We start from the raw sequence: 13,345 nt of genomic DNA, 5'->3' as shown, positions 1-13,345 counted from the left end.
GATTTTATGAAACAGAAGGCTGAGCTCAGAGATGGCAGTATCTGCAAACACACAGCTGGAACTGGAACACAAACACAGCTGCATGTGGCTCCTGAGTCCATGTTCTTTCTAGAAATCATATTTCACCTCCACCAAACTCCTCTCTAGACCAAAAATGGCAGGGTGCAAACAGTGTGTGGGGGCAAAGGTTTCTGAGCAGGGAGTGATATGTATATTCCTGAATTGGTTTGAGGGTACAATGCAGACTTTCATTAACTTTGGGCAAAGAAGCTCCTATCTCCCTTTCATATAAGAGTCACACTTATACAGAATAAGGGGGTTGTCACCACCACATAGAGCATGCTCAATGGGCTATGTGTACTTTCCAACACATGCCAACTCAGAGTGTCCAGTTACCCATTTCTTTTTTGTTGTATTAAGGTGTGTGTCCATTCACGTGCATGTCCTGGTGCACACAGAGGCCACAAGGGGACACTGGATCCCTGAAGCTGGAGTTACAAGCATGTGTGAGCTGGAAACCAAACTCTGGTCCTCTGACAGAGTAGTAAGCACTGTCAATGAGCACTATCTCCAGCCCCATAATGTATTTATCTTAGTCTTTGCAGTATGGAGGACTGAACCTAGGGCCTCAAGCATTCTAGGCAAGCTCTCTAGGCAATTGAACTACATCCCTAGCCTCCCTTTTCCTTTTTAAAAATTAGTGTCGGGGCTGGAGAGATGGCTCAACCCTTATGAACACTGGCTGCTCTTCCAGAGGGCCCAGGTTTGATTCCCAGCACCCATATGGCAGCTAACAACTGTTTGTAACTCCAGTTCCAGGGGCTCCAACGCCCTCTTCTGACCTCTGCAGGCACTGCATGACATGAGTACACTTACATACATGCAGGCAAAACACTCATACACATAATAAAAATAATTTTAAAAAAATTAGTGTCAGAATGGGGAGGTAACTTGCTTGCCTAGCACAAGCACTGGATGCTCTGAGTTGGCATGTGTTTGGAAGTGCACACAGCCCAATGAGCATGCTCTATGTGGTAGTCACAACCCCCTTGTTCTGTGTAAGTTTGAATGTGACATGGAAGGGAGACAGGAGATTCTTTGCCCAAAAGTAATGAAAGTCTACATTGTGCTCCCACACTAACTCAGGTTGTTGCCCTGAGTTCCATCTCCAGCACTCAAAAGAAAAAGAAAGCAGTTATCAGGCCCTCCCTGTTCTCCAAGCTGTAGGTCTGAAAGACTTAACTGAACCCAGCAGCCTAGTTCTGTCCTCTCCTTGTTCCCACTTCTGCTCAGCTTTCCACTGCACTGAGGACAACTCCAGCTTCAGAGAGGCTGGGTGCTCCTTTCTACCAGGTCTATGGTCACGGGACCTGGGTAGGGAGAGGTTTAGGAAGTTCACTACTGGGGAAAGATCTACCTGTGAGGCTGTGCGATGCCACAATGGGAGCTTGAGGGCCCCGGTTCCTAAGTGGCCAGAGACTAACAGAGCTCAGTCCCAACTCTGGGTGTCTGACCCCAGGTACAGAGGGCAGATACAGAGGTGAGACAGACAGACAGACAGACAAACTGGCCTTAGTGGTGCAGGCCTATGATCCCAGTTATTCAAGAGGATAAGGCAGGAGGAAGTTCAAAGTCTTCCTGGACTACAGAGTGAGTTCAAGGCTAGCCTGGACAACTTAGTGAGGACCCCCCCCCCCAAAGAAGGGCTGATGATGTCGCTCAGTGTTGCCTAGCTTGTGCAATGCCTTGGGTTTAATTCTCAGTACAGCACAACAAAACATATCTTCAAATAACAAGCAGAGAGACTAGCAGATCTGTCCAGAAATAAGAAACAGCTACAGGGCAAATGCGTTACTCTAAAGATAAAAAGGAACTAGCCAGGGTTCTATGAAAATTTCTTTAATTCCAACTTTTGGAAATACATTTTTCATTTTTATTTTCACAATACAAAACATTACATATCCAGAAGCGTGTGATGCTTTGTCACTGTTGGATCTGTCTCAGAAGGGTTTCATGCATGTTGTAAGTCTGCCATGATTTTATATACATACATTCTCATACACACGCACATGCCATGTGTCCAGACACACAGAAAAGACAAGCAGGCTAAGCCACTGCACTGTGAATGCAGCACTATATGTAGAAATAGACAAACCAGCTTTTCACTCAGACACCATTGAGAGACTGGATACTGAGGGAAAATCACCTGAAATAAATGTGCTCCCTAGGCCTAGGCGTCCACTGAAGTCACTGTGGGTCAGCCTCCTGTCACAAGACAAGACGAACCCAAGTGCTGGGTGTCTGACCCCAGGTACAGAGGGCAGATACAGAGGTAAGGTTTCCAGGTGGCAATGTGAGAAGCAGGAGGCACAACTGCTTGCCCATCAGGAGACAGTGACCATGCCCTGTGATGGCACCACAGGCTGAGTGGAGGAATGGCACCTCTATAGGTAGAAAGGAGCTCAGCCCAAATCTGACCAGAGGACCCCGGAGGTTGGCTCCCCTGGCATGGTTCACAGCTGATTTCCTCCCAGGGCGGACTGCCAATACTCATCAGGTATCCCAGGAGCAACAGGTGATTAATTTGTTAATGATGTACACATCCACCAAGGCCACAATTGTGATGTGTGTTAATGGTTAGTTCAGATTAAAAGGGAAAATAGAGAAACAGTCACAAAAATAAAAAGAAGTCTTCTCAGGAGATGTACCTGGCTTCAAACCCCTCCCATTCCACATCTAATTAAGTTAAATACAGTATGGCTTCCAAACTCTCAGGCTGGGCTGGCTCTCTGAAGTCGCATCTGTGGCATGCTCCACTCCGGTCTCGGTTACCATGTGTCAGGGACTTCAAAGAGTGTGGCAGGGCTGTCTGCACCGCTTCCTGGAGGGAAAGAAGCAGACGAAGAACATGGGCAGTCACTGGGAAGAGCACCTTGTGGCCGGCACTGACAGTAGCCTGAACGCAGTTTCAGATGAGACTGCTGTACAGATGGCTCCTAATGGAGCAGATGAAGGTGAAGCCACGGGGAAGGTGGTACCTCCTGACCCACCTTTGCCACCTGTTTGCTTATTGGTAGTTTAGATGTGGGTGCTTCAGGTACCTCTATTGCTGTGCATCATCATAAAAGCCCATCAGGGGCCACCAATGTCTCCCAGACAGAGGCATAAGAACAGACTTAGAGAAGCTAGTAAGATCAAGTACCTAGCTTCTTGCTGAATGGGAACCTGAGTTTCCATGAGAGAGAGAGCAGTTAGTACCTGCAGGAGAAAGTTCAGGTGCCGCGACAGGGTGTTGGCAGGCCAGCGGGGGCCACAGGCCAGAAGGAGCCGCAGGCCCTGGGCAGCAGAAGTAGGGGTGGCTCTTTCCAGTTTCAGTGACACTGGCCGAGTCCTCTGGGTCTGAAGAGATCCCTTCACTTACAAATAGTTTTCCTGTAAGTCTGAAACTCTTTCTACTCATGTCATTTGTGAAATTGTGGCAGGGGTGACGGTAACACAGCTGGGTTGGTACCTGAACCACAGTGTCTAGACTAGTGGGAGCAGGGATAAGGCAGGGAAGAGCCAGCTCATAACTCACAGCCCATCACTGAGGCCCTTAGTCAGTGGACAGGGAGAACAGGCAAAGCCTCTCTGAGCTAATGCTCTGAGATAGATTAAAAACTCCAGCTGGCAACAGCCTAAAAGTGTGTAAGTTGGGCAATGAGTAAGCAGCAATAGAGCCTCAAAATGGAGTACTACTCAGCAATAAACAAATAGTGCATGCAACAGGAGCCTGTAATGCATCATGCTAAATGAAAGAAGCTGAATGAAGGAACCGACCAGCTTCCGGTTGTGGAGTCCATTTATAATACATTCTGGGAAAGGCAAAATCGCAGAGACAGACAACAAATCAGTGGTTGTTGGGATCAAGGGTCTGAAGAAGGGACTGACTATAAAAGGAAATGAAGGAATTTTCTGGAATGATAACTTTTCTATCATGTTCACTATAGTTGTTATATGACTGCACACATCTGTGCAAACTCATCAAATTTACATCTAAAATTGATGAGTTTTATTGGACACAAATGATCTTGATAAAGCTGATTCCAAAAATGTCTGAGAGATTGCTCAGTGGTTATAAGCGCTTGCTGCTCTTGCAGAGGACCTGAATTTGGTTCCTAGTACCAAATTCAGTCAGCTCACAAGTGCTTGTAACTCCAGTTCAGGGCATCTGACACCCTCTTCTGGTTTACCACATACAGGAGGCATAAACATACACAGACACATACCCATAAATAAAAATAAATCTTTAAAAGAGTCTTCAAAAATAAAGCTGATTATACAAAAGATTTATTCCTTAAATTTTTTTTGTGTGTATGACTGTTTTGCCTGCATGTATGTAAGTGGACCACGTGCATGAAATGAAGGCAGAAGAGAGTATCGGGTCCTCTGGAACTGGAGTTATGAAGTGTTGGTAGCCGCCATGCAGGTGCTGAACCCAGATACTCTGCAAGAGCAGTCAATACTCTCAACTGCTGAGGCACCTTTCCAGTCCCATGTAAAAGATTTTAGGAATGATGTTCTAAAAAATGCAGGATGGCTCAGCGGTTAAGAGCACTGACTGCTCTTACAGAGGACCTGGGTTCGATTCCCAGCACCTACATGGTGGCTATGAACCATCCTTAACTCCAGTTCCAGGGGTCTCCGAAGACTTCTTCTGACCTCTGTGGCATTGTACGACACAGGTGCATTCACATACATGCAGGCAATATACCCAGACACATAAAATAAAAATAATAAATAAAATAATTTTTAAAAATGCAGTCCTGTATGAGTTTATGCATATGTGGGTATGTCATCCCAGTTACTCAGGAGGCTGGGGCAGGAGGATCCCATGAGCCCAAGTTAGAGGCCTGCCTAGGCAACAGTGAAACCTTGTTTCAAAAGGTTTTTTTTTTTTTTTTTTTTTTTTTTTTTACTATGAAATATGCTGATAATCAAGATTATTTTATTTAGGGCTGGAGAGATGGCTTAGTGGTTCAGAGTACTGGTTGCTCTTACAGAGGCTCTGGGTTCAGTTCCCAGCACCCACATTGTAACTCCAGTTCCAGGGGATCCAACGACCTCTTCTGGCTTCCATGGGCACTGCATGACACAGGTGCATTTACATACATGAAAGCAAAACACTCATACACATAAACCAGAGCAACACGACAAGTGGAATACAATACGTGTTAACAACGCATCCATACACAAGTGTTCATTAGGATGCCCTCAGTGGGGCAGATGGGGTGAGTTTCCCACACCAGGAAGGCAGGCTGAAAATGGTTAGCTCCCAGGAGTTGCCAGGGGAACAGGTTTGACACAGATAAGCACTTAGCATCTGCCTCCAGCGCCACAGCAAAACTGAAAGCCACATTTTAATGTCACTAAGAGGCTCCCTGGAGGTCGCTGGACACCTAGCCTTGTCTCTCAGGTGACAGTCGGTCACAACTATAGATCTCATGTTTTATTTTAGTGAACCATAGTTAAGACTAACAAAGCTCACGGTTTGTCATCAGCACATGAAGGTCCAAAGTGCTGTGTTTATAAAGGGCAAGAGGAAAGCCTTGCTCAGTGTCTCTTTCTGCAGGGCAAAAAATGACCACAAGCAGTCTGTCTCTTCCTTCGGTCAACTAGGGGGGCTCTCCAGCTTAGGGGGCTGCTAGAAGTTCTAGCTAGGGGGCCACCCAATAGTATTTTAAGAATGGTTAGGTACCTATGGTGGCCTTGAGACTTCCTGAAGGTGAGGCTGGGGTCTCTCTGGGCCCCTCCAACATCATTCAGCAAGAACACATGTATTATGAAATCAATCAGTTCAGCCTGGGGAAAATGACATTTCCTGAAGATGGTTGATCCCAGCATAAATGGCAAGCCACAGTCTTCCTTTATGTATCCAGGAGAATGTGCCTTAAACTGTCCAGATGGAAAGTAGCTAGGCTACCAACTACCACTGATGACTACATGAATAAAAGGAAACTCAAGGGGCTGGAGAGATGGTTAGATAGTTAAGAGCAGCTGCTCTTGCACAGGATCCAGATTCAGTTCCCAGCACCGACATCAAGTCCCAGGGGATCTGATGCCATCATCTGGCCTCCGAGGGCACTGTACACATGTGGTACACATACATAAATATAATTAGCACACACACAAAACAAATCTTTAAAAAGGAGACTTGTTCAGTTATTTACACATTTCCTCTTTGCCCATCCACCTTCCCTTTCTCCCTCCCTCCCTCTAGTGAGACAGGTTCTCATGTAGCCCTGGCTGGCATCTTGCCCAGCTACACTTGCTTCTTGAAAACAAGATAGAAACAACCACACTTGTTGAGCCCATGAGCACACAGTACATGGATGGGTAAACAGAAGCCCCCATGGGGATAAATCATTTGTGTTAATGAATGACTTTGTCACATAGCTTGTTTTGATCTAGAACAGCTGCAAGAAATACCCATCTTTGTAAGGAACCTCCAAGTCCTGTGAAGTTTGGACAAATCCCCCCACCCCGCCCCGGACTACCAAGCAGGGAAGCACAGGATCTCAGAGTCAGCCTTCCCCCGACACCAGGGAAGCACAGGATCCCTGGAGTCAGCCTCCCCTAATACCAGAGAAATACAAGATCTTTAGAGTCAGCCTTCTCCCCACACCAGGGGAGCACAGGATCCCTGGAGTCAGCCTCCCCCGACACCAGGGGAGCACAGGATCCCTGGAGTCAGCCTTCTCCCCACACCAGGGGAGCACAGGATCCCTGGAGTCAGCCTCCCCCCCCGCCTCCGGCACCAGTTCTGGCTCTCATTTCCCAAGTTTGAACTACAAAACCCGTTTCCTTTCTATCCCTGGGAAATAACAGCCTCTGTGCTCAGCCTTCTCCCCACACCAGGGGAGCACAGGATCCCTGGAGTCAGCCTCCCCTAATACCAGAGAAATACAAGATCTTTAGAGTCAGCCTTCTCCCCACACCAGGGAAGCACAGGATCCCTGGAGTCAGCCTCCCCCCCCGCCTCCGGCACCAGTTCTGGCTCTCATTTCCCAAGTTTGAACTACAAAACCCGTTTCCTTTCTATCCCTGGGAAATAACAGCCTCTGTGCCTGACTGTACAAGGACTACCAAGATGATAAAGGAAGTTCCTAAGGACTAGGGTACAGCTCAGTGGCAGTTGTTTCCTGGGACATCAGGGCACGTTAGAAACCCTGGTCGTTTCTCCTGCTATCTAGGTATTTTTGTTACACAGTGAAGGGACCTGGTATTTAACTTCTAGTGTATCTTAGCTGTTAAAATGTCTTGGTTAGCATGTGACACCATTCTGTATGGCATCTGTCAAGCATCACTTATCTGGGGTTGAAACAGTACATATATCCCTCAGTCCTTGCTTTTGCAAATCTCCCAGGCTGGACTCTGCCTGTTAGGTCTCTCACACAGTGGCAAGTGACCCGTTGTGAACCACCTGAGGACCTGTCAGGAAACCAGGTGTCAAAACTCACTGCCCAGGCCTCAGGGCCTCTCTCAAGTAGACAGCTAACACTGAACAGCTCTGCTGCCAGCAGTACCAGAACTCCACTCAGTACCTTTCAAACCCTCTGAGGGGTCAGTAGACTCTGAAGGTTTGCACTTTGTACTTCCCCTCAGGACAGGGCCTTACTCAAGGAACAGAGCAAGCAAAACTGGTTGACTCAGTAAGTTCAGCCTCTGATTATCCTGACCTACACCCCCAGACACTAACAGGATTGAGTGGTTAGAACAAAGCAGGAGCTAGTAAGGTTCCCCCTTGCAGTCAGAAGACGTCAGTGAGTGAACAGGCGACAGAAGAAAACCCAAGTCTTCCAAGTTCCCTGATTCAATTAAAAGTGTCAAGATGTCTTTATTTCTCTCTCTTGTTTTTGCAGCACTGTCAAGTACAAAAACCGACAGTTTCTTTTTTTTTTTTTTTTTAGTTCATGTCTTTTGGCAGTGACAGCTTTACTGTCAATGGGAGGGGGAAAAAGGCCCATTTTATTACAGTAGTCTAAATTTAAAACCTTAAATAACTTATAGAAAGTTTTCACTTAAAATGATAAAAACTATAAAAGAAACAATTGATGTAGTCTATAATTATTTATTTTAATTTTTTTTTGAGACAGTCTCTGTAGCTTATTGAACTCATGGTGATCCTTAAGCCTTACTTAGCTTTCCTAATGCTGGGATTCTAGATGCTTATTACCAATCCTGGCCTTTTAATTTTAATATTTTTAAGATTGTGCTGATCTGGAAGAAGAAAAACTAAAAAGCTTGTACTGAGATAAGCTAGCAGGGCTGCAGCAGGGGACACTCGTCCAGCATGATCTGAACGCCCTGCTTACAGTTACCACTGCACTTGAGCATGTCCAATACAACAGCGGAAAAGAAGGTCCCACTGGAGGAGACGGTTATTTCTCCCAAACTTCATCTGGGAAAAGGAGGGAAGGCACAAGGCAACAGCCAGCCCCACAGGAACAGCTGCAGCTGTTTAACTTTCTATTAAAATGAAGTTGTAGCACAGTTTATACAAAGCATAGGCAACATTTCTGCTGCCTGTGTGATTTCCTTAATATCAACGAAATGCAGAAAACTCCATGCAGATCAGACCACCTGCAAAAGGGAATCACAGAAACAAAGACAAATCCTAGCCTGGGTATAAGTCAAGTCCTGTTGCCTAAGTACTGCCTTCCTTTGGTCTGACTCCTTCTGCTAACCAACTGTTCCCAAGTGATACCAAAAAGACTAATAATTGTGTCTAGGCCAGTGTCTCCTTCATCCCGAGTGCACAACAGACAGTAGGTGGCTTCCTTTAAGGACAGACCTAAGGGCTCTGGGGCCTTGAACAGGTCACCAATGCTCTGGGTCTATGTTTTCTTAATCATAAAGTAGGCTATGATGGATTTCAATGACAGAACTGCCAAGCATTTGGGCCTGTTCTAGATGCATACCAAGCACTTGGTAAGCAGTGGTTACAGTTACTGTCATTGTGCCTGCTGCCTGATGTTACACAGGAGCAGGTGGTGGCCCTTCAGAAATTGGTGACAAGAGGCCACTGGGGTCCTTGTCCTGTTTAGGGTCCAAGTGCCCAGGCTATACCAGGCATGTATGGTGATAGAGAGGACACGGGTTGGCTCAGGCAAGCCTAAGTTTTCCTGGCTTTGCTTCTCACTGGTGCACACACCTGACACTTCCCTAAGCTCTCAGAGCTTGGTACCTGTTACTGATACAAGGGTGATGGTTTTTTTTTTTATCTTGGGGCTGTTGTAAATATCCAAAGCTTGAGGGAAATAAGGTTCCTACTCTGGAGTCTGTCATGTACTAGGCTCTAAACTTGTTAAATGCCTATTTCCTTGGCTTCTTATATATTTCTGTTCATGAAGAAAATCAGGTTGCCCAGGGTGTTGCTAGGAACAGTGTAAACTCTGCTACAGAAAATAACACTTAGGAATAATCTAAATGCACATTTTAACACTGAGCTACTTGAAACATACCAGTAACATCTTGACTTCATGTAGGAGAGGTACTATTAGAATGGCCTGACCACCTCTCATGAAGAGACCTCGCAAGGCTCCATGTGCCAGAGCCAGGACTTGTTGGAAGCCCTCAAAGTAAAATACATCATTCCTGGTCTCTTTAAGGTTCATGTTTGAATACTTGGTTTTGAGCTTGTGGAGCTATCATGAAGGCTGTGGAGCCTCAGCTGGTGGAATCGGGTCTCTGGGGATGGGCCTTAAAGGTTATAGCCATCCTAGTTCTGGTCTGACTCTCTCTGCTTTCTGTCAGCCACCATGTGAACAAGTCACAGCCTCAGCTCTGGTTGCCTCATACTCTATACTATTCACAGACAGAACCATTCCTTCCCTGTCATGAAACTCCTCTAAAACCACAAGACAAAATAAAACCTTCATCCTTTAAGTTGTTTCGTCAAGTATTCGATCACAGCAGTGAAAAAGTTAAAAGAAAAAAATAAAAAGGAAACAAAAACCCTTTCTGAGAAGCATCAGGTCCAGTGGCTGGCCACAGGGGCTCTACTTTTAAGGAAAGCCCTGCTGAGGCCTGAAGCAATCCCTGACCCAGGGCTGGCCAGTACCAACCTGCTGGAGAAAGCTCTTTCTTCATCCTTTTTAACTTCTTGGCCTTTTTCCTTCCCTCTGGGAGGGAGTCTGCACAGGCATCTGTCTGCTCAAGCTCAGAATCTGAGATCTCCCCTGATGCTCTGTCCTCCAGGTCAGCTTTCTCTGGATCAGGGCTCAGACTTCTTTTTCCAGCTAAGCAGGTGAAGCTGAAACACACAGGTGGGAACACAGGAGAGGACTTAGGAACAGGAAGAGCAGTCTGTGAACATATTTCAATACCCTTAATTCTATTAACACTTCCATGGCAGTCAGCAGCAGAGGCAGCTGCTCCCCTGGAAATAGTAAAGGCCATTTCTGAACTGGGGTCTAAGCATTCACCTGGGAAGCTCAGAGCAAGCTCTGCATTATGCCTGTGCACACAATGCCTGTGCATATAATACAAACCAGGCTGTCCCTGGTGTTAACAGCAAGTTTTTACAGAAAATTCCTGGCTGCATTTCCATAAAGCTACAGTGACAGAGGAGTGTTAAGAGTAGAGCTATTAAACTAGAACTGCAGCGCCATGACATTAAAGGCAGCAACATCACCTCAGGACTGCTAAAGGACACAGGCAGGACAGGAGACTGGCCAACCCTCTGCTCTCACATGCTTGAAACTTGAAGAGTTACAAAGTATAGCCTGCCTCTGTGGAATTCTCTTCCAAAAAGTGACTTGTTAAGTTTATAATGAAACCTGGTTTGGTTTTTAAAGCTTTATAGGGTTTGGCATATTGAATTAAATCAGATTGTATATCTGATTTTTTTTCCTTAAGAAAATGCATTCCCTGAAATTCAATTTGATAAAAACCAGTCTACATGGCCAGTGAGTCCTGTCTCCTATAAACAGGTTTTGTAAATAAATTTTTTTTTATTAAGAAAAGCATTACATTGAAAAAAAAAAAGAAAAGAAAAACCCAAAGCATTCCATTTAAGGGACAGCTTCAAGCAGAAGAGAACAGGGTGAGGAGGAGGGAAGGAGAGCCGACCTCTCTCCTCTTAGCCTCCCTAGGAAGTGATGCCATTCACAGATGCTGCCCAGCTAGCTATTCATGTTCCTCTGCAGTACCGCTCTCCCATTATCTGACATTCCACAACTGCTATGGATAGTTCACCCGTGTGAAGAAGTGACTCCAGCACTTGGCCTCTGAAGGCTGGACTGTTACACAGAGCTTCCTTTTTTAAAAACAAAACAAAACAAAACTTTTTTGTTCTTTTTAGACAGTGTCTCACTCTTCAGTCCAGGCTGACCTGAACTCATGATCCTCCTGAGAGCTAAGATTATAAGCATGTGCCATCATGTTTAACCACATACAACATCTATCTTATTATGGTCTGTGAAGAAAAAGGAAGTTATCAATGGCAATATTTGTGTGTGTGGGGGGGGGGATGATTGCTAAAATTCAGGCTAGCGTTTACTGTTTTAAAACTGTTGTTAGTGAGATAGCTCAGCAGATAAGGGCACCAGCCACCAAGGCTAATGACCTGAGTTTGATCTCCCAGCCCCTCCTAGTGGAAGGAAGAAATCGAGTCTTACTAGTTGTCCTCTGACCTCCACATAAGCTCCATGGCAGAGATACGCCTCCCTCAACCCCTCGATAAAATTATGGTGGTACATAATATGATCCCAGTTCTCAGAAGGCTGAGGTAGGAAGATAAGAATTTAAGGCCAGTTTTGGCTACACTGTCTCAGAAAATAAACAGATAATATCTTCAAAAGGTGTTTTTTAATATTTTATTTATTTTTATTTTATGTGTATGCATATACTGCCTGCATGTAGGTAAGTGCAACCATGTCATACAATGCCTGCAGAGGACAGAAGAGGCTGTCGGGTCCCCTGGAACTGGAGTTATAGACAGTTGTTAGCTGCCATGTGGGTGCTGGGATTCGAACCCAGGTACTCTGCAAGAACAGCCAGTGTTCTTAACCACTGAGCCATCTCTCCAGCCCCCCAAAAAGTGTTTTTAACTTTTTAAAATAATTTATTGAGAATTTTACACATGCATATAAGGTGTTTTGATCAAATCCATACCCACTTCCTCCTCTCCAACTCCTCCCATATCGCCCCATCACTTTTTCTAATAACTTCATGTACTCTTTCTTCTTCTTTGATTGATTGATTGATTGATTTTTGGTCTCTTTGAGACAGGGTCTTCCTGTAGCCTCAGCTGTCCTGGAACTCACTATGTAGACCAGGCCGCCCTTGAACTCAGAGATCCGCCTGCCTCTGCCTCCCAAGTGCTGGGATTAAAGGTGTGCACAACCACACCTGGCTATTTATTTTTATGGGGCTTTTGACTACTCTAACATCACCCCTGCCCCTGAAGAGGTAACCCTAAAATCTTTTAAGGATTAGATACAAACTCCCAAATACTTTTAACATTTTTGGCCTTTGGAACAGAGTATGTTGCTAAGAGGCCCAAGGACATTTTGACTTTTAGCCAAGAAATTGGCTACTTTTCTTTGGGGTCTTTTTACCCTAACTGCCTAGCCAATTCTTACCTCCTATTCTTATCACACCATCCTCTAAAGAGGTTACCCAAATTGCCAATAGAGAATACAGACGAAGAACGCTCTGGTTTCTTCCATGCTGAACAGGGATGCAGGGTGAGGAAATTGGAGTACCCCTTTAGTAGGTCTATCTAAAAGACTCCCAAATTGCATAACTCTTATCTCTAGAAGGGAAAGGGAGTCCCTGAATCATGACTAGGAGATGTGAAGGAGAAGTAAAGGCAAGAGTAATTAGCATTACAAGATCTAGACAGGGAATTAGAAAAAAGTCAGAACATGACAATTTTCAAATGATCATATGAGAGTCCATTGGAATTTCTTGACAAGGGCTTCCAAAAGCATCCCTCTATTGGGTTCCTCCTCATTTTTCTTTTCTCTTCCAAGGCTGGACTCTAGAGTGATGGATTCAGGATTTGCTTTCAGGTATTTTGATAGCTGTTGGAGTGGTTAGAATCAGTGTCAGTTCCCTCTCAAAGGCTTCTAAATAGGGGGAGAAAACAAATTTATCCATCATTTTAGAACAATAACTGGTTGTCTCCCTTAGCTACAGGTGGGCACTACAGTATTGGAGACCAAGATCCCTCTTGAAGTCTTACATCAGAGCAGCACTTTCTGGTTAGAAACAAAATCATCAACGAGAAATAATTGTCTAAATAACATTTTATATGGACTTAAGCCTGATGTCTCGGAAGTGTAATCTCTTGAGCTCT

The 13,345-nt window shown here is 45.2% G+C and overlaps 1 protein-coding gene across 1 annotated transcript in view; it reads right to left on the bottom strand.

Annotated features, from left to right (window-relative positions):
* Window positions 1-1,883: 1,883 nt before the first annotated feature.
* Window positions 1,884-13,345, bottom strand: part of Parn (poly(A)-specific ribonuclease) — a 219,066-nt gene continuing 207,604 nt past the window's right edge. The window contains exons 23-24 of the mRNA XM_008829899.3: window positions 10,107-10,294; window positions 1,884-2,881 (exon numbers count right to left, since the gene is read on the bottom strand). Of these exons, the coding sequence (XP_008828121.1) occupies window positions 2,829-2,881; window positions 10,107-10,294 (241 nt within the window). The 3' untranslated portion in view covers window positions 1,884-2,828. The remainder of the gene's footprint in view (window positions 2,882-10,106; window positions 10,295-13,345) is intronic.

Source organism: Nannospalax galili, unplaced genomic scaffold (genome assembly GCF_000622305.1).
Source record: "Nannospalax galili isolate Female #2095 unplaced genomic scaffold, S.galili_v1.0 scaffold32, whole genome shotgun sequence".
NCBI classification, from domain to species: Eukaryota; Metazoa; Chordata; class Mammalia; order Rodentia; family Spalacidae; genus Nannospalax; species Nannospalax galili.
This window is presented reverse-complemented; position numbering and strand designations above follow the sequence as displayed.